This window comes from Myiozetetes cayanensis, unplaced genomic scaffold, assembly GCF_022539395.1.
Source record: "Myiozetetes cayanensis isolate MyiCay16 unplaced genomic scaffold, myiCay2020 scf10, whole genome shotgun sequence".
In the NCBI taxonomy this organism is placed as follows: Eukaryota; Metazoa; Chordata; class Aves; order Passeriformes; family Tyrannidae; genus Myiozetetes; species Myiozetetes cayanensis.
The window spans coordinates 4,411,017-4,429,656 of record NW_026086605.1 but is presented as its reverse complement, the minus strand read 5'-3'; the positions used below and the strand labels follow the sequence as shown (position 1 = coordinate 4,429,656).

General features: G+C 41.5%; 1 protein-coding gene across 2 annotated transcripts in view; it reads right to left on the bottom strand.

The window, feature by feature from the left end:
* The window catches only part of DOCK1 (dedicator of cytokinesis 1), a 263,338-nt gene that overhangs the window by 222,788 nt on the left and 21,910 nt on the right, over positions 1 to 18,640 (bottom strand). For both annotated transcript variants that reach the window (XM_050305334.1, XM_050305335.1), the window contains exons 3-11: positions 14,687 to 14,727; positions 12,664 to 12,719; positions 10,616 to 10,712; positions 7,219 to 7,367; positions 3,970 to 4,105; positions 3,200 to 3,357; positions 2,531 to 2,612; positions 1,706 to 1,841; positions 1,307 to 1,379 (exon numbers count right to left, since the gene is read on the bottom strand). In XM_050305334.1, coding sequence (XP_050161291.1) covers positions 1,307 to 1,379; positions 1,706 to 1,841; positions 2,531 to 2,612; positions 3,200 to 3,357; positions 3,970 to 4,105; positions 7,219 to 7,367; positions 10,616 to 10,712; positions 12,664 to 12,719; positions 14,687 to 14,727 — 928 coding nt within the window. The remainder of the gene's footprint in view (positions 1 to 1,306; positions 1,380 to 1,705; positions 1,842 to 2,530; positions 2,613 to 3,199; positions 3,358 to 3,969; positions 4,106 to 7,218; positions 7,368 to 10,615; positions 10,713 to 12,663; positions 12,720 to 14,686; positions 14,728 to 18,640) is intronic.

The following is an 18,640-nucleotide window of genomic DNA, read 5'->3' as shown; positions in this document are numbered from 1 at the left end:
CTAGATGTTCCATTAGCATCCACTTCGAGACACAAATGTTCATTTTCATTGCTTACTTCCACACTCACTAAAAAATAAGCTTGCTGTTGTTTACCTTGCAATAACCATATGCTACTCTTCCCTAAAAACCTATGGTTTCCTTGCAAAATGGAATTGTACTTTGATTTTCTCATTAACACCTTCTGCAGCACCTGCACATCTTGCAGTCCTCTCACCAGCCCTACACCTTCAAACCACAAGGGCTACCTGAAATAGGCCCATTTTTCAAAATAAAGTTGATTTGAGATAACATTATTTCAAGCTTCCTTTCTTTTTAATATTATTAAACCCCCTCTGAATACCATTAGTGTATTAATCAAGGAGTTTGGGTCCCATAACTATGTTTTGCCTTTTGGAACAGATGGCACTCCAGCATTTCCCACAATGGGAAAACTAAACACCCATATTTTATGCACTTTTATTTGCTTTATCCTTCTACCTTTCCTTGCTTCACTGAACAATAAAATCCCCTATGATCTATGGATGGAACAGAATATTTCCCACACATTCTCATTTGTTAATAAGCTTTTGCTTCTAAAAGCACTTTCTCTGCACATATCTATAAATTCCATGTCAACAAGCTCAGAGTCAGTGTGGGAAGCTCTGTGGTTTTAGATAACTAGAATTTAGACCAAGTCAATGTAGACATTGGTCTGCCTGATTCTGTGAGCAGTTGTGTCCAGCAGACACAACCTCTCCCTCACCAACCACCAAAATATGTAAGGTTTCTGGTAAAAGTCTTGCATGATAAAGTTGAATTATGAGACGACATTGCAGGTTTATCAAGCCATCCTTCAAATCCCCAGTTTTTGCTTCGATTCTCATTACTGTGGCTGTGAAACTCTTTTCCTACCAAGGAAATTTGCTAAATTTGTCATTTGCTAAATCCACAGAAGTCACCTGCAATGGATGTTGGTAACACTGCTGGTCTTTGTCCATCTCAGGCAGAGGCAAACTCAGAATGAACTTATGTTAAGTGTTTCACCTCTTACACATTATCACCCTGACATCTTTAAATAAAAACAAAACCATGCTGCAAAACTGGGAAAGCAGGTTTTAAACTCAAAAAACCCCAAAAGTTTCTGGGACTATCACTGTTATGACTAATAGGAAATTATCAAGAAGATATATTAGCAAGTACTACTCAAGATAAAATACCTCACTAAATAAATTAACTTCAAAATATCAACTATTTAAAAAAAAAAAAATCAAAGTTACATTCTTAATATTTTCCCTTCTGCTATTCTTTAAACTCTTTCCTACTTACGGTTGGAATGGGATGAAATGCTGCTTGTCCTCATCATCAACCTTCCCGTTAATTATGTCAGTAACGTCCATCACTGCAAAGAAAAACAAAGGGTACTGAATTAAGGGATCAAAGTGGGAAGAGGGGTGCCAAGGGAATACCCCGGGGTACTATAAGCAACAGTGACCCAGAAGAGTTAATTATATTAACCATGTAATCTCAGAATTTCCCTATGGAATAACAACACGGTTGCAAATAACCTTTGGCACCTCCAACACGAGTCCTGGAAGCTGCAGTAATTCCTCTGATACATCAGTCTGATTGCATTTGGAACAACTCTGAGTTTATACAACCTCCACAGGAGTTTCACACAGCCAATTTCTGGGCAAGGAATGACGTGGACAGATCCAGCACAGTTACCTGCCACCCCAAAAGGTCTCCGCAGTCCCGACGTGAGTTTCCTGGTGTTGTTGTCCCTCAGCTCCATTCTGCCAACTCTTACAATCTGACACACAAAACTGATTTTCTCTCTCTTCAGGTCTTTGCTGCCCAGGTCCTAGGAAGAGTAGTTTCACCAGGTTACTTCATAATAATTGGATTTCAAGTTCCATTTCTGTAGGCAGAAGGTTTGCTGCTCAGAATTTGCCTTCGCTGTGCAAGCCTCTGGCACCAGGGCAAAGTGGTTTTATATTATATAAACATCTTATCTTGAGTTCTCTGTAAATTAATTGCTTTGGAGGCCAACCTATTTCTATGAAGTTAAAAATTCAAAGAGCAGTGTTGGTTTTAGCCTGGTGTTGAGAATGTTTAGTCGATCACTTATGGGAAATGCCTCACGTGAGCCTTTGCCAGCACAGAATCCCTGACTGGTTTGGGTTGAAAGGGCCTTAAAGTTCATCCTGGGGTGAAACTTCCACCAACCCAGGTTGCTCCAAGCCCCATCCAATCCAGCCTTGGACACTTCCAGGGATGGGGCAGCCACAGCTTCTCTGGGCAACCTGTGCCAGGGCCTGCCCCACCCTCACAGCCAAGAATCCCTTCCCAGTATCCCATCTAACCCTGCCCTCAGGCACCGGGAAGCCATTTCCCCTTGCCCTGGCGCTCCCTGCCTTTGCCCAAAGTCCCTTTCCAGCCTTTTTGCGGGAAGCCACACCACACAGGTGTGATCTGTGAGGTAACCCCACACAGATCACCGGATCCCGCCATTACCCCCGAGCGGCGCCCTCAGGGCCGGGCGGCACTCACGGTGAACACGGCGCGCAGGTTGTGCAGCCTGTCGATGTCCTTGGGCAGCCCACAGCTCGACCAGCGCACCAAGTAGTTCTCACTGGAAAAACAAACCAGCATTTTGAGCCCCATCCAACCTGGCCTTGGACACTTTCAGGGATGGGGCAGCCGCAGCTTCTCTGGGCACCCTGTGCCAGGGTCTGCCCACCCTCACAGGGAACAGTTTCTTCCCAATATCCCATCTAAGCCTGCCCTCCTTCAGCCTAAAGCCATTCCCCCTGTCCTATCACTGCATGGCCTTTAACATAAGCAGATAAATTCAATACCAGAATTTACAGAAGACTCTTTTAAACCCCACCTGCTTATCCCTGAACAAGTGAATGCGTGGTGGAGAGCTGGCATTTCCCTTAGTGGGTATTACTTTTATGAAGAAAACAACTCCTCAGCAACAGAGTGAGGCTTTCTGCAGCAAAGGGAGGGCTCACACCTTGCCAGTGTGTTCACCTCTCACACGAGATCTGCTCCTGGGGAACCACAGGACAGCCTGATGAGGAACAGCACAACCCTGGAACTGAGATGTACCCAGGGACTTGCCTATGCCTTTCACAGAAATTTGACTTTCATGAGCCCCAAAACTACCTCACCACTGGAACTGAGTAAGCACAGCTTACTGAGGCATCCACTAACCTGATAAATTTTGATTCCAGTGGATCATACAGAGACATGAGGACTTCAGCATCTTCTCCTATTTTACAGACCACATTTTTTAAATTTACAAATAAAGCAAAGGAAGGGGTGGCAGCAAACTTGGCTTGTCTGTTGATATCGATATTCTGTTTCTGAGACTGCAATTCAAGAACAGAAGAAAATAAAAAGTTTAACTCAACCTAAGAGATATTGAGATAAGAGATAGATTGCTATAAAACTTTCCTAAAACCTTTAGGAGAGAAGAAGGGGTTTTTTGTTGAGTGTCTGCTCCCATGATCTTTGTTTATATCAGGATTTATGACAGTGTTTTCTGGATCTGCCTTTAAGTGCCATACCATAAGGAAAGTAAAAGAAAAAAAGGAGGGAAGAGAGATGTCTTCAGTTATTAAAAAGAGAGTTAAACATATGGAGGAGAAAATGGAGCCTTAAATATACCTGACAAAACCCAGGAAGTTTGTTCCTTGCTTTGCCTGTTGTTTGTCTGACAGGTACAGAGCACCAAGACAGACAGGAAAGGAAACAGCACAATTTCTACTTCCCACAAACTTACAGATCTCGACCATAAATCCTTTAAAGGACAGATAAAAAAGACAGCTTAAGGCAGACAAGTTCTCCAAAAATGTTTAAGCCTGATAACTCTTCACAAAAATATCAAATTCTTCATTGCTCAATGCTAAAAACAACAGTTATCCAATTAGTTTACAGTCTTATGTTGAAAGGGAAAAGCCACAGTGCTCAATATATCTTACTTTTTCCTCCTGCAGCCTCTCTTCAACTTGCTTGGAAGCTATTTCATGTGCTCTGAAAAGGCTGATGGTGCTGGTCTGCTCTGGGTCCAAAATGTTGCCATCTTCATCTCTAACCACCAGATCTAAATCAAGAATTCTAAACAAACAAGAAAATATGCTTGTGAATTAACAGCGCTCAAAAGAAAGGCTTAAAAATCACCAGCCAAGTGTTTAACTTGCACACCTGACATATGAGAGAAAAAACACATTATCTGATACATGATAATGTAATTTAACATGTCACCAACACTGGAGATAAGCATTCCTGGCTGGAAGTCACTTATTCCCACAGCACAGAGAGAACTGATGTAAATGAAACAGCAGAACAGCTGGGGAAGTCGTTTCTTGAACAACTAAATTTGCAAGAGATTTTGTCTCCTCCTCTGATTCACCACTGAACAACCAACCACTACAGTCCCACCACAGGCAGTTCCTTTCATCCCATCCCACTCCACCTTGTCCTCCAAAGCAGCGAATTCCTGTTTTTCCCAAACCCTAGGAGATCCAAGCAGGCAGGAATTGTTTCCCTTTATTTAAAGGAGAAGCCAGATTTGTGTCAGCGGGGTGTTAACATCCACAATTACCTTCTGCAGAGAGGAAGGTTTCTGCCATAATCAAATCCAGTCTCAGGACAGACCTTTCACATTTTTCCAGGTTAGTTCAGCGCTGCCAGCAGAACCAAGGATTAAACAAATCAGGTCCTCTCCCTAAGACTGACCCTCCTCACCTCCACCCCAATCCACTTGGTCCCTATTTTCTCTTTCTAACCCTGCACTCAGCTCCCACAATGGAGCTGCTGTAACTGTGGGTTTGAAATATGTTTGATCAACGAGCTTAAATCAAATTTGCTGTGTCTGATAATTCACTCAGAGGTTCACAGTTTATCTGGAAGTAAATCCCCTTTGGATAGAACCTGAAAGCACTCAAAGAACAGGAGCTGTGGCAGACAAAGAAGTGTTTCATGGACTTGTAGGATCCCTCTTCACCTCTCCCTGCGCAGAGAGAGACCTGGAGGTGTTCAAGCCTTGAGCAGGGTCAACACACAAACCCCTCCAATTAATTGCACTGCATTAATTCAAGGGGAGAGAAACATCACTCCAGTTGCAGAGTGAAGGCAGCAGATTTTCAAGCAACACCTCCCAAGCTCTACTCTGTACTGGTCACAGCCATCATAAAACTCAGACATCCCTGGAACATCAAACTCCCAGATGAATTTTTTTTTTAGTGAGAAAACGGTTTCATCATTGAAACTAAACAGAAGAGCAGGCAAAATAATCTTGCTCCTCCCTACTCCTGTTCCCTGGCCAGCAGCCACAGCAGAGGATACACCCACTGAGCCAGTCCTGCAGGGCCCTTCCACAGGAGGAACCGCCTGGAGCAGAGGAAATGGTACCTCGGGAATTCAGGGGAAGGCTCATCACCCAGCCTACACACCAATGGGACAGAACGTTTGCACACACTGTCAAATAAATCAAAGCAAACACTTTGATTCAATTCCTTTGTTTCATCCTTTAACTTGCAAATGATACTTGGAAAAAAATCTGGGTATTTTTTTTCCTAAGCGTCCCAGTTACAGATTTTTGCAACTGAACAAAAAAACAAAACAAAACCCGTTTTCACAACAAAATTACCTGACCCAATTTCAGAAAGATATTAAAAATACAGATTCCTAAGGCCATTTCTACTTCCTCAGTTATTCTGACAACACGCTGTAACAAAAACTTTTGGCTGTATTTATAGAAACAAAACCTTATTTACAAATCAGCATTTCACAAATCAGGAAAAGTTTGGGTTATGACTAGAACAGAAAACACTTAGAACGGGTTGGGTTGGAAGAGACCTTAAAAATCATTTGTTATTTATGAAAACACATAATGAATTCACTCTGTCTGGACACTGAAATCACCACTCATGCCTCTTTTAGACACAGTAAATGTGGGACTATTAGAAACATATGTTATCTTTCAGTTGTGAGTATTTTACTCAGAAGTTGGAATTCACCTCCCTCCTGCACCCCCCAGAGAACGTTCTGATCACTTAATTAGTCCATCAGAACACTATGAATACAAAGCACAGCACAAGATGTTCCACTGTGTTTGAAGGCTGAGCATCTGGAGGTTATTCAAAGTAACTTTTACCAACTCCTTGGACAGATGGTAAAATACAGTAGCCAAACAAATAATACCAACAACATCTGGTTAATTGTGTACAGAGGTACAGCCACCCATATCTTGGATTATAAATGATAATTACTGACTGAACGCAGTCACTATTTCTTTAATTTCTTTCTTTTTTTTTAAATCCCAGCTTTTGCTGATAAAGTACACAAACAAATACTGCAAATTCGGCAGTTCTTAAGGAATTTAACACAAATAGATAAAATCTGATGAGGTATTTGCATCACAAAGGATTTAAAGACTGGTTTGGTGAAAACTTTTCCAGTCCCCAGGCATGCAGGACTACAGGATCCCACAGAATGGGTAGGATTGGAAGGGAGCACTACAATACTCTCTCTCAGTGTTCAATTCACTGCTTCAAATAATGTCCTGACTCAAGTGCAACACGAGATTTCTCATATTTGATCAAAATGCAAAGTTATAACTGTACAGACAAATTGTATCCTAAAACTTTTATTTAAAAAAAAATATGCTTAAATCCAGACTGTTTGCAGAGAGAATACATTATTAAAATATCTAACATATGCAAACTACAGGTCTCAGTCAACATTTTCTTCCCAACTTCAATTCTCTTCTGCTAAATAGATACTTCCTTTTATGAAATCTGTCTGTTAGTCTTCTGCTACCAGCTGGACACTATGGAAATAGAGGAACACTGAGCTAAATGGTGCTTCTGAGCCAAATCCTTCACCATCACATTAAGCTGAGTGACTCCAGGGCACACGCAGCTGGTGGTGCTGAGAGGGTGACAACTGTTTGTGCTGCAGAAGCAAGTGGAGCTTAAATTATATTTTGAATGGAAGCAAAACTTGCATTTTTGAATTGCCCTTAAAACTCACAAATTCATACCAGCATCAAATTGATGATATGACCATGAGGGAGATATGTGGATTCCACTTTGACATATTATAAAGACTGGAGTTGATGCAGCATCTTTATGTTGTTTCAACAGAGACGTTAATATATAAAACTATCACATCTCCCTAAATACAGGAACGAAAGCACAAAAACTGGGAAAACACTGTTCACAAACCTGTTGCCATAATCAATTTTGGCAGTCACTTTCTTTTTCAGTTCCTTGAGCTCATCTTGGGGCAGGGTCCCAGACAGGATCTGGGATCTCCACTCAATGAGGTCGTAGATCATGTGCCTCACGCTGCGGAACATCTCCCTGTTGTCCTGCTGTTTGGAGGGAGAAGAAGGGGCAGGAGTTAGTTCTGAAGTATCCTTTTAAATACACAGAATTACCTGCAATTATAAAACACGAATTTAAAGGGTAAAAGTCTACAACAGCCCTAAAATAGGAGCTTAATTTTTCTATAGCACAGAACACTGAATACAGAGGTGTGACATTCAGCTTTAGGGTTCTAAATAGGTGTAAAAGTTTGTGTTTATGACACTTTAAAACCTGGATCATGCTGTATTCAGGCATTCAAGGGGAATAATCACACATAACTTTATTCAATGACTTTCTGTCCTGAGCAAAACTAAAAATGGGGCATTTTAACAGCAAGAGGCTCAAGTTCTCCGAAAGTCCACCTGCAACAGGCTGGAGAATCCTTCCCCTCCCCAGTTCAACCTCCAGAACAACACTTTAAAATCCCTCAGGGTGCAAAGCCAAGTACATCAGTATCTTGCAAGTCCACAGGTAAGAGCTAAAGGGCAGTGAAAAACCAGCAAAGCATTAAACCTCATAGGAAGTTAAATACCTAAATTATTTTTAAAGCCTGGAACTGTGGATATTAAATAGTGCCAGCAGCATATACAAACTTCACTTGGAAACACTCAGCTAAGCTAAGAATAATTAAATAATTACAATGAAATTTCCTACTATATGTAAGAGACAAAGAAAAACTGCAGAAGATGCAGAAAAAGAACATAATGATTCCAAGACTCTGGGAAAAAGGATATCTAACTGTGAAACTTGAAGACTTCAGTCTGTTCAGATTATCCAAAAGCTGCCTTGATTATAGTGGGAGAACCTCCACAGAGAGAAAATACCCATTATTAAAAGCTCTTTAATGTAGCAGAGAAAGACACAACAGGCACATATGGCTGGGAGCTAAATACAGACAAATCCAAATGGGAAAGTGGTTCCTGATTTTCAGCGCTGCAGGCAACCTTAAACTGGTGAGAGGGAAAACATGCCACGTCCTCTGCTTTGTGGAAATGAAAAATGAGTATCCATTCAATATTTAAACTTGAATTACAAACTGAATAAAGGCATAAATGTGCCCATTTAATGGTTTTTGATATGCAAGATGTGGACAACACAGAATAATCTGTGTAGTCTGCAGATTACCCAGTTTGAAACTGGCTACCTCCAGGAAAACAACTCTCCCCTGATAAAGCAATCCCACTGCACCAGTGCTCCTTCTGGCAGGTGACCACATGCAACTAATCCAACAGATATCCCTGAGATACAAACTATAAACAAACTCATTTACAGAGTAAACTGTAACAGGGACTGGAACCCTTTCTGCTGCTGAATTGAGGCCACTGGCACCCCCTGAATCTGAAACTAATAGCAAAGCACTCAAGTAATGTTTAGGATGGATCACACTCCTAGAATGGTTTGGGTTGGAAGTGACTTTAAAGTCCATCCAGTTCCACTCCCTGCCATGGGCTGGGACACCTTCCACTAGCCCAGGATGCTCCAAGGTTGCTCCTGGCAACCTGTGCCAGCGCTTGCCTTGAATTTTTTCTTAAAATCCAATGTAAACCAATTCCCTCTGTCAGTTTGAAGTCATTCTCCCTTGTCCTGTCACTCCAGGCCCTTGTAAATAGTCTCCCCCATCTTTCTTATGGGCTCCCTTCAGGTCCTGGAAGGCCACAATCATTTCACTCCAAAGCCTTCTCTTCCCCAGGCTCCCAATTCTCTCAGATTTTCCTTGTAGGAGGGATGTTTCAACCCTCTAATCAACTTCATGACCTCCTCTGGACTCAGTCCCAAAGGTGTAGCTGTCATGTGTGCTCATGGAAATAAATGGCTGACAAATGAGATGTTAAAAATTAACAGCAAGGAGAACATTTACTACTAAAAAAAGCACGCACGTCATGGGAAGAAAACTCCTAACAATGGTTGGACAGGGCTTGGAGCAACCTGGGCTAGTGGAAGGTGTCCCTGCCCATGGCAGGGAGGTGGAATGACAGGATCTTTAAGGTCCTTTCCAATCCAAACCATTCCATGATTCTATAGCAATGGAACCAAGGGCAAGGCTGTTCTCAGTGCCCTCCTGAGACTCTGTTCCTCCTGGTATTTCCACCTCCCTGCTTCTTCCTTGCTCCTCAGCACAACCTCTCTAATATAACATCATGTTCAAGCTCTCTCTTTAATATCCAATCTGCTTCTCCTCATGTAAGATATTATCCTTCATCCTTTATTCTGCAACACTGCATCATTTCCATTACACTGTATTTCTAATCTTTATTTTCATGGGTGTGATTAAAAACCACATTAGTCAACACAAACATCTTCATTTCCAGTTGGTGCCTTCATTACCCAGCTTGCACTTTTATGATAGAAGATTTCAAACACATTTATAGGAAACAGACTCTGAATTAAATCTCACTTTAAATAAAAGACTTTCATGTTCCCATTATCTTTAGTTACAGTGACCTTGCACAATGAGAGCACGAGAAGCCTGAGCCAGGGCACCTTAAATCTCACAGCAGGTGTTGCTTTGCATCTGAATTGCACTCTTAGGTGTCAGTTTAAACTCTTGACCTTACTTATTTGCACTTTCATGTGTGTTTTCCTGTCTTCCCATCTGAGAGACTATCAATGCTTATTACTATAAATTTCTAAGAATATGTTCTTATGTGCTTGGAACCTCAGCAACATGAAAATAATCAGGTATGTAACTTATAGTGGGAATTAATTGGGAACAATTAACTTCAAGTACAAAAATACTGAGAGGAAAAAGGCCTACAGTGACGATTTTACAAATGTTTAAGTTTACACCTGCAAGTTCAACATGAAATATTCATTTACCTCATAACACAGACAGCCTTAAGAACTGTCCTGAAATGCATTTTCTTAATTAGTAATTATATATTAGATTATTCCAAATCTGTCCACATCTTAAAAATCCAGCGCATTCTGTATAACAGAACCCCGATGCAAAACTGGTCATAATTGCTTAACAAATTATCCCCAGATCAAGGTAACAATCTAAAAAACTGATTCTGCACAAGCAATATATGGGATTTGAGAAAACATGCCCAGAGAATCACTACAGAGATTTTTGCTTTAACAGAGAAGATGTTGAAGAGCTTTTCAGTACTACAAGTAGTCACTGGAAATAGTAAGAGAAGGGGAATTCCATTAATACTCCATCATTAATAGTTCCTTCCTTCTCCTCCCTTCCCAGCACTACTCTGTCCATCAACCATCACCAGTGTAAATGTTTTCCCAAGTTGTAACTTACAACATATAATTGCCTCCATATTATGGACCATTCCCGGAGCGTGGTGGTGACCTCCTGAATCAAGGGGAGCTCGTTGGGGATCACTGTTTCGTGTTGGCTGAGAAGAAGGAAGGGAAAAAAAGCTGAATCAAGTAGTAGCTTTGAGTGAGAACATAGAATCACAGAAAATTAAAGTCTGAAAGACTTTTAATATCAAGCATGACCAGTAGCACCACCATCAGTTCACCACTAACCCATGTCCTCAACTGCTACACCCACACATGTTTCAAACACTTCCAGGGATGGTGACTCTCCCACTGCCCTGGGTAGCCTGTGCTGGACAACCCTTCCTGTGAAAATTTTTATCCTAATATCCAATCTAAATCACTTTATCTAGAATCCTTCCTAAGAGGGAACTGTTCATTTCCAAAGACAATAACACAACGTTGAAAATAACATCATTTACTACAAATTCATAAGCAAAAAAGGTGATGTTATGAGATACTGAAGTGGTAAACACCAGTACAGGCACACAACACAACAGGTACTTGGATGGGCAGAGGCTGTGGAATCACACAATGGTCTGGGCTGGAAGGGACCTTGAAGGTCTTCCAGTTCCACTCCCTCCCATGGGCAGGGACACCTTCCACCAGTCCCAGGGTGCTCCAAGTTCCGTCCAACCTGGCCTTGGACACTTCCAGGGATGGGGCAGCCACAGCTTCTCTGGGCAACCTGTGCCAGGGCCTGCCCACCCTCCCAGGGAACAATTTCTCCTCAATACCTAATCCAAACCTTCCTTTCTTCAGCTTAAGGTCATTTCCCCTTGGTCCTATCACTTCATGTCCTTGTGAACCTCCTGCTTTCCAAATTCACAAGGATATCAATACACACCTCACCAGATTATTTACTACTGACACACTGATTTTACCAGAAGCAAGCCAGATAAAACCCACACACACACAACCTGCAGTGCAACAACAATAATCTGTAATGGGTTTTTTTTCCTCAAATTATCTTGCAATGAAAACTCAGGCATTCAAGTTCATACCACAAAAGTTTCTGCAGGACTTGTTTTAAAATTGTGTCCCAGGAAAGTAAGAAACACCAACTAGACCTTTTAATATTTCCAAAGTAGGGTACTTGAAGGCAGTTTTGTAATCAGGGAGAAAGATGTCATTATGCTGCAATCTCATGATTAGAAGTTTGATCATTTACATATTTAACAGTGTGTAAAAATAAGTTAGGCACAAAGGAATAAAATATTTTAATCCTGTTTCACTCCATTTCATACCTAGGTAATTATTTAATACTTTCATTCCATTTTTTTTTTCCCCTCTTGGATTTGGTTGGGGTTTTTTTCCTGTTTTTTAACTGAACTTTGATATCAATGTTAGAAACTTTTACATGCATGTCTAGCAAAGCTGATTGGATATATAAGGATCTGAACAGCTGTTAAATAATAAATGCTGCTCAAACACTGTTGAACACACCAGGGATAGGAAGAAGACACAAAATAACCTCTCAGTAAGGCAAAAAACAACTCCTGGATAATTATTTTCAGCAAGGAGACCAGTCTACAAGATTAACTGAAGAAGAATTAATAAATTACTTAAATTTCACGTGCATAAAAGGAAGGTGTCTCATATCAAAGGCCTCTTTAATACACCAGATAGAAGCCATAAGACTCGAGGACTGTAAGATAAAAAAAGATGGGAAAACTGACACTGGACTAAAGCAGAAGGCAGGGAATGGAGCAAGTTAATCTAGGTAATTATTAGTCTAGACAGTAATAAAAGTTATAAAGAGAAATGATAAATTATTAATTCCATGAATAGAGAGAAGGTTATGCTTTAGCTCAAGGCAGCCCTGGCCAGCTCTGCTGATGTGACACCACCCTCCACATGAGGTGAGTTAATAATTTAAAACATTTTAAACACCAAAACGCACACATTTTCAGCAGCAGCTCCTTGACTAACCAGAAACAGGTCTAAAGTCACTTGTCAGTACACCAAAATTATACCCACACAAATAGGAAAAACGGATTTTTGTTATTTTCAAATCAAACTCACCCTTTGCCTTCAACGATTGCTTCCTTCAGATGGATGTAGGAGGCAGGAAATATGCCCTGGGAGAGGGAGGGAGAGGAAACAAACAAAATAAAAATGTGTTAAATAACCAGTTGCACACAACATCTTGTGTTTATTACCTAAAAATATGCCAAGACACTGCTGGGTCTGCCGAGCCATTCACATCCTCCGAAACATCCCAGTAGTTGTGTCTGCGATTGTTTTTTTAACACACATTTAAATTTTGTGTTGCACGTCCTCTCAAGAAGGTGCTACAGCAATCTTAGCAAATACAGATCAAGTGTTTTTAAATTAAATTTCACAATACTGAAGGCAACAGCAGGGACACCCTGTCACAAGGGGCCCACAGAGGGGTTTCTCCTCCCCTATCAGAGGCACAGTTTGCCACAATTCTCCAGGTGCCTGGATCATTATATTCAGGTGAAAATTAACACAGATTTCCTTTTCACAGCGTGAAAGAGATGATTTTGCATAATCTACTCCAAAAAGGACTGTTTGCCTAGAATCCACCTCCACTCCTTGCTTTCCCTCACATCTTACCAAGGTTTCTTACTCTGCTACAAGATGATGTTTCTGGTCCCAAATCATCTCCTACCACCAGCCTATTGCTACTACTACAAGCCAAAAACCAATCCAACAACCAATACTACAAAACAACAGTACAGATTTTCTGAAAAAAACATTCTAAACTAATCAAGATTCCAGAAACACAACTGTGTTTTCAAAATAACGTAAGCTCATATTAAAAAATAATTCAAGTCAAGCTGGGAAAGCAAGTTCCTCCACCTCACCCTTCAAGATAGAAGTTGAGTTTTCTTATCCCATGGGAATGCAAAAAATAGGAATTCTTAGAAAGCCACTCAGGGGGGACAGACAAAGGGAGGTGTTTTTTTTTCATCACAGTTAAAAAAGAATAAATAAAAAATCACTGCATTTAATGGCAGTCAGAGAAGTGCAGCAACACGTGGACTTTAAACCAAGAAAAATGGGTAATTTCTTCTTAGGCTGCGCAAGGCACATTTGTAAAGCACAGTTTGTAGGATATTCAATGTATTCCCAAAAAATATAAAAGAAAATATCAAAATAGAACAGAAAACCAGGTCTGGTAAGGAACTGGGTGGGACAAACCACACAACTCAGCTCTGTACTTTTAGATATAGAGAGCAACCAAAAACACACCTCTGGAGGCAAACATGACTTTTTTGGTGTTTTAGTGAAAAGAGAGGCAAAACCAGAAGATGTTTAAATCTGGTTAATTACTACTCAAAAAAATAAAACACAATGTTACAACCAGTATTTGTGTGGTTCGCTTTCTTTTTATTTTTCAGAAAGGCCGCTTGAAACTGCAGCCTGACATTACACTGCTGAAGATTCCTCCCCTTCTCCCAGAGAAGGGCTGAAAAAAATCCCATTGCAGAGCTCCACATCCCTTTCCAAGATGCAGTTGGCTTTCACCAGTAATACATTATTTAACAAGTGTCAGCCTCTAAATAGACTAACTAGAACATAAAGCTGTGGACTTTTTACTGAGCCAAAGACTTGGTCCATCAGTTACTGCAGAAAACAAGATGGTGCAATTAAAACACATGTAGAGACTGATATACCTTGAAACTGCAAAAAATAGAATCCTGGAATGGTTTGAGTTGGAAGGGACCTCTAAGATCAACTCATTCTACCCCCTGCCATGTGCAGGGACACCTTCCACTGTCCCAGGGTGCTCCAAGCCCCGTCCAACCTGGCCTTGGACACTTCCAGGGATGGGGCAGCCACAGCTTCTCTGGGCAACCTGTGCCAGGGCCTTCTTTTTAACCCTGAAAAATTCACACGGAGCAGAGCTCGGGAATTCACACAGCAGTGACCAGAGCTTGGAAACACAGTGATCAGGGCCCAGTGGACATGTGGTGACCAGCACACAGGATCTCCACAAACCAACACACCCAGTGCCACAAATTCACCTCTGCCCAGGAGAATTCATCTCTGTCCACTCTGCTCTGGCAACACTCACCTTCTTGGATTTCTTCCGCAGTGTGTAACCTCTGTACCAACCTAGAAGGGAAAAAGGGAAAAAGCAATTAAAAAGTTCATTCATGTCACATCCCAGCTCGCCAGCACCGAGGTTTCTGATGATGCTTCACCCCTGCACATCCCACCTGAATTCCAATTTTCTACAGGTTTAATATCCTGGGTAAAACAAGTCATCTTGGAAGCTGTAAAAATCCCAGTGATGATGATCAAACTGGTGGACAAGAATGTTTACATTATGTGTTTAATTACCATCCACTTAATTTTAATTACTAATTCACCAACATACAAAAACCACCTCAAAAGGATTAACTTTACAAAAATCTGCTGTTGGATTAGTTCAATTTTAATACCTATTGAAATTGCACAACTGCAAGTTTTCAAACCTCATCAGAACACAGGAATACTTTGTGATTTATGGTTCACACATCAAAACATAAAAGCAAGGAGCCCTCCTGGAAAACTGAGCCCGGATGCAAACAGGGGTTTGGTAGAGCAAAGCATCCACCTCTGGGTGAGGATGGAGAGATCACACAGCAAATGTGGAAGAAAAATTGCATCCAGTAACAGCTGGGGCAGGAAGAAAGTTCAGTGAAGTCAACACATGCTGATAAATTCATTATGCACACTCTGGGACTAGAAGTACAAATTAAAGGCTCAAGCACACGGGATTTTTCAATCTGCTCTCCTGCAGCAAAAGGTAAAGTGATTCATCACCTTCACACTCCACCTGGAGCTCATCCCCCACGTTCACCCAGGAACGGTTAGTGACATCTTCTTGGATCTGGGGTCTACAGCCACCACAGTTCACTTCCCTACAGGAGCTGCACTGGCCTCACATCTCACATTTCCATTGCCTTTGGAGGAATATCAACAAAAACTGCTGCTGAAATGACCACTCACAGCTTCTGGCTCAGGTGCAAAGAAGACAAAACATTTCTGCCACCATTAACTCCACTGGCTGAAACCCACACACAGACCCCAGTGCTATTAAATAACTGAATTCCCTCCGTTTTATAGGAATAAACCAACACTTTGCAGTCCCAGAGCCTGCTAAACACCACAACTCTGACCAGATGCACTGGACCAACTGGAGAACATAAACATACAAACACAGCATCTCTTCTCCCACCCCATCTTCTGTGCTGCCTCAGAACATCACGCTGATTAAAATCCACGTAGCAAAGACAAGCTCCTCGTGGCTGAAGCTCTGCTGCCAGCAGGAAGAGCTACAGGGATCACAGACAAGAGAGCAGCCAAAATCTGCCTTGGAGAACTGGTTGCACTCCTGCTCATTGCACTCAGGTCCTGGTGTGGCCAGGCAGGTCCGACCAGACTCCTCCTCCCTGGCAGCTGGCACTTGGATGGAGCTGGTCCGGGTATCCAGCCTGGAGCTGTGCATTGGGGAGCCAAAATTTCCAGTGCAGCTCTCACTGATTCAGCTGGAGGCACTGGGGCTTGCCATGAATACACACAATGCCACTTAAATACGTGAAGTCATCTCTAATCAACTACCCAAAAACATGAGGGAGTTGGAACTGTTCATCCTGGAGAGAAGAGAAGGCTCCAGGGAGACCTTGGAGCCCTTTCCAGTGCCTAAAGGGGCTCCAAGAGAGCTGGAGAGGGACTTGGGACAAAGTTATGGAGGGACACAACAAGGGGGAACAGCTTCAAACTGCCAGAGGGCAGGGCTAGATGGGATATTGGGAAGGAATTCTTCCCTGGGAGGGTGGGGAGGCCCTGGCACAGGTTGCCCAGAGAAGCTGTGGCTGCCCCATCCCTGGGAGTGTCCAAGGCCAGGCCTCACCCTTAACAAATATTACAGGATCCACATCAATGCTCAGCTAAGGAAAGAGACCAATGAAATGCCTGTTTCTCTGTTAAAGCTGCAAAAGACATTCAAATATTTGCTTCCTCTTGAATGATGCATCTCTTTACCAAGCAGTTACACAGAGAAAGTAATTGCTGCATGTTAAAAACATACAACCAAAAAAACCTGCAACCGAGAACTAAAATCTTCTCAAAGTATCAGGAATAACTTATTTGAAAATCTATATTTGGGAACCCAAACACAAATTCCCTTCTCACAACAACACTAGAAATTAATTGATGCTCAAACACACAACCTTGGCTTTGAGGTTTATCTTCTGTTACATTTCACAGGCACTCACCTTAACAAGCCACATTTAATGATCACGTTTTGTTTGTCCATTCCATCAAATAACATAAAGAAACAGAATTAGGACAATCGAGATCTGGCAAGTACTAAACCAGAATGTGGCAAATAGCTGTTTTGGGATATCTGCTCCAAAATGAAGGATAGTTATGAATTCACATGGCTTTGTTTGGTCTTTCCTTAAGGCTCATGTTAGAACAAGTAAGAGAAAGTTTTCTAATCAAAGAATAAATTATATAAATTCTTCCTAAAAGAAAGGCTATTAATTTGACTTTCAACATCAATTACTCCAGGAAGTAGCTTCATCTCTACTTTGGTTCCTGGAAGAATACAAACTTTAACAGTGCAATGTGCACATTCATTTCTGACCTCTCAACTCCTGTAAAACAGACACTGCTCTCACCACGCCTCAAAATTTACAGGATCTACATATTATGTGTATGTGAAAAAGAACACTTTTTTCCTGTATTCTGGAGGGGAAAAAAAAAATTTTTTTTATTAAAATGTAACGTGTTAGGTTTTTCTGTTTAGTAATGAAAACTAATTCCAAAATAAGTTGTACTAATAGTTTAAAAAGGAAACATTATTTCCCACACGCGGTCAAAGTTCATCTCAGTAATCCATTCCAGTATAAGGGAGCAAAGTGTCCTTAAACCAGCTCTTCCACACTATGGATGTGAGGGCTGAGCCCTCCCAGCTGCTCATCCTGTGGTGTCTGCAGAGAGGAAACCAACTGAGCAAGGGTTTCCCATGAGCTTTCCTTGACAACAGTGCAGATTCAGAGAGAAAAAGAAAAAAAAAACCACAAAAAACACCAACTACAATCTACCACTTCAAAGCCTTCAGACACATCAGTCTTCAAAACTACTCTGAACTGAAGAATTATTGCAGAGAACTATTTGAAAACAGTGACAAATCTCCATCCAGCAGGGTGGGAGGAGCAGAATGTAGGATAACAGCAGGTATCCAAGGTGAGAAGCCAGCTGTTTCCCCCACAATCTTAAACACAAGGAAAAGGGAGAAGCAAAATCCCAGCTCCTCAGTAAAAAGGAATTACTGAGTCTTCAAAAAACTGTTCTGTCCCATGCTCACATAGTTAGGGGGGGTTGTCTTGAGATTGGACAGCAGTGGGATGGGACTGAGGGCAGGTGAGTTCCCAGGCACACACCTGGATGTGGATGAAACCTCCTGGGGCACACAATCTGCACAGATTTTACACCAAGGAACTCGGAGATCAAAAAGCTCAAATAATCACCTAATAATGGCAGCTCTGTGAACAAGAGAGATAAGAATTATGGGATCTAATTTCCCATCACAGCAGGGCCTTAATGAGTAATCTCTGTGTAACATGTTTGGAAGAACATTGACTTATTTGCATTTCTTTCAACATGACCTCATCCCATGTGCCTGAAGCCCTGAGAGGAGTGTGAAGGTCTTCCTATTATTCCAGTCCAGGGGAAAAGTGAGTCATCCCCACTGTCCCACTTACTTGGCAGCAGTCAGCATTTGATATGGTTTCAGAGTTTCTCCCACATTCATTAAATAAATCTATTTATATAGAAAAGCACAAAGCTGTGCAATATTTAAATCATTCCGTTTGCATTTCAAATCTTTGCATTATTAGAGGGCTTTTTTTATTAAAGCTTGTAACGTCAGATAGGGGAACCACTGCTTTGCTCAGAGTCAAACCTGGCACTGCAGCAGCAAAGCTCAACTCCAAGAAAACGCCAGCCCAGCGACAATGAGAAAATTCCATTGTAC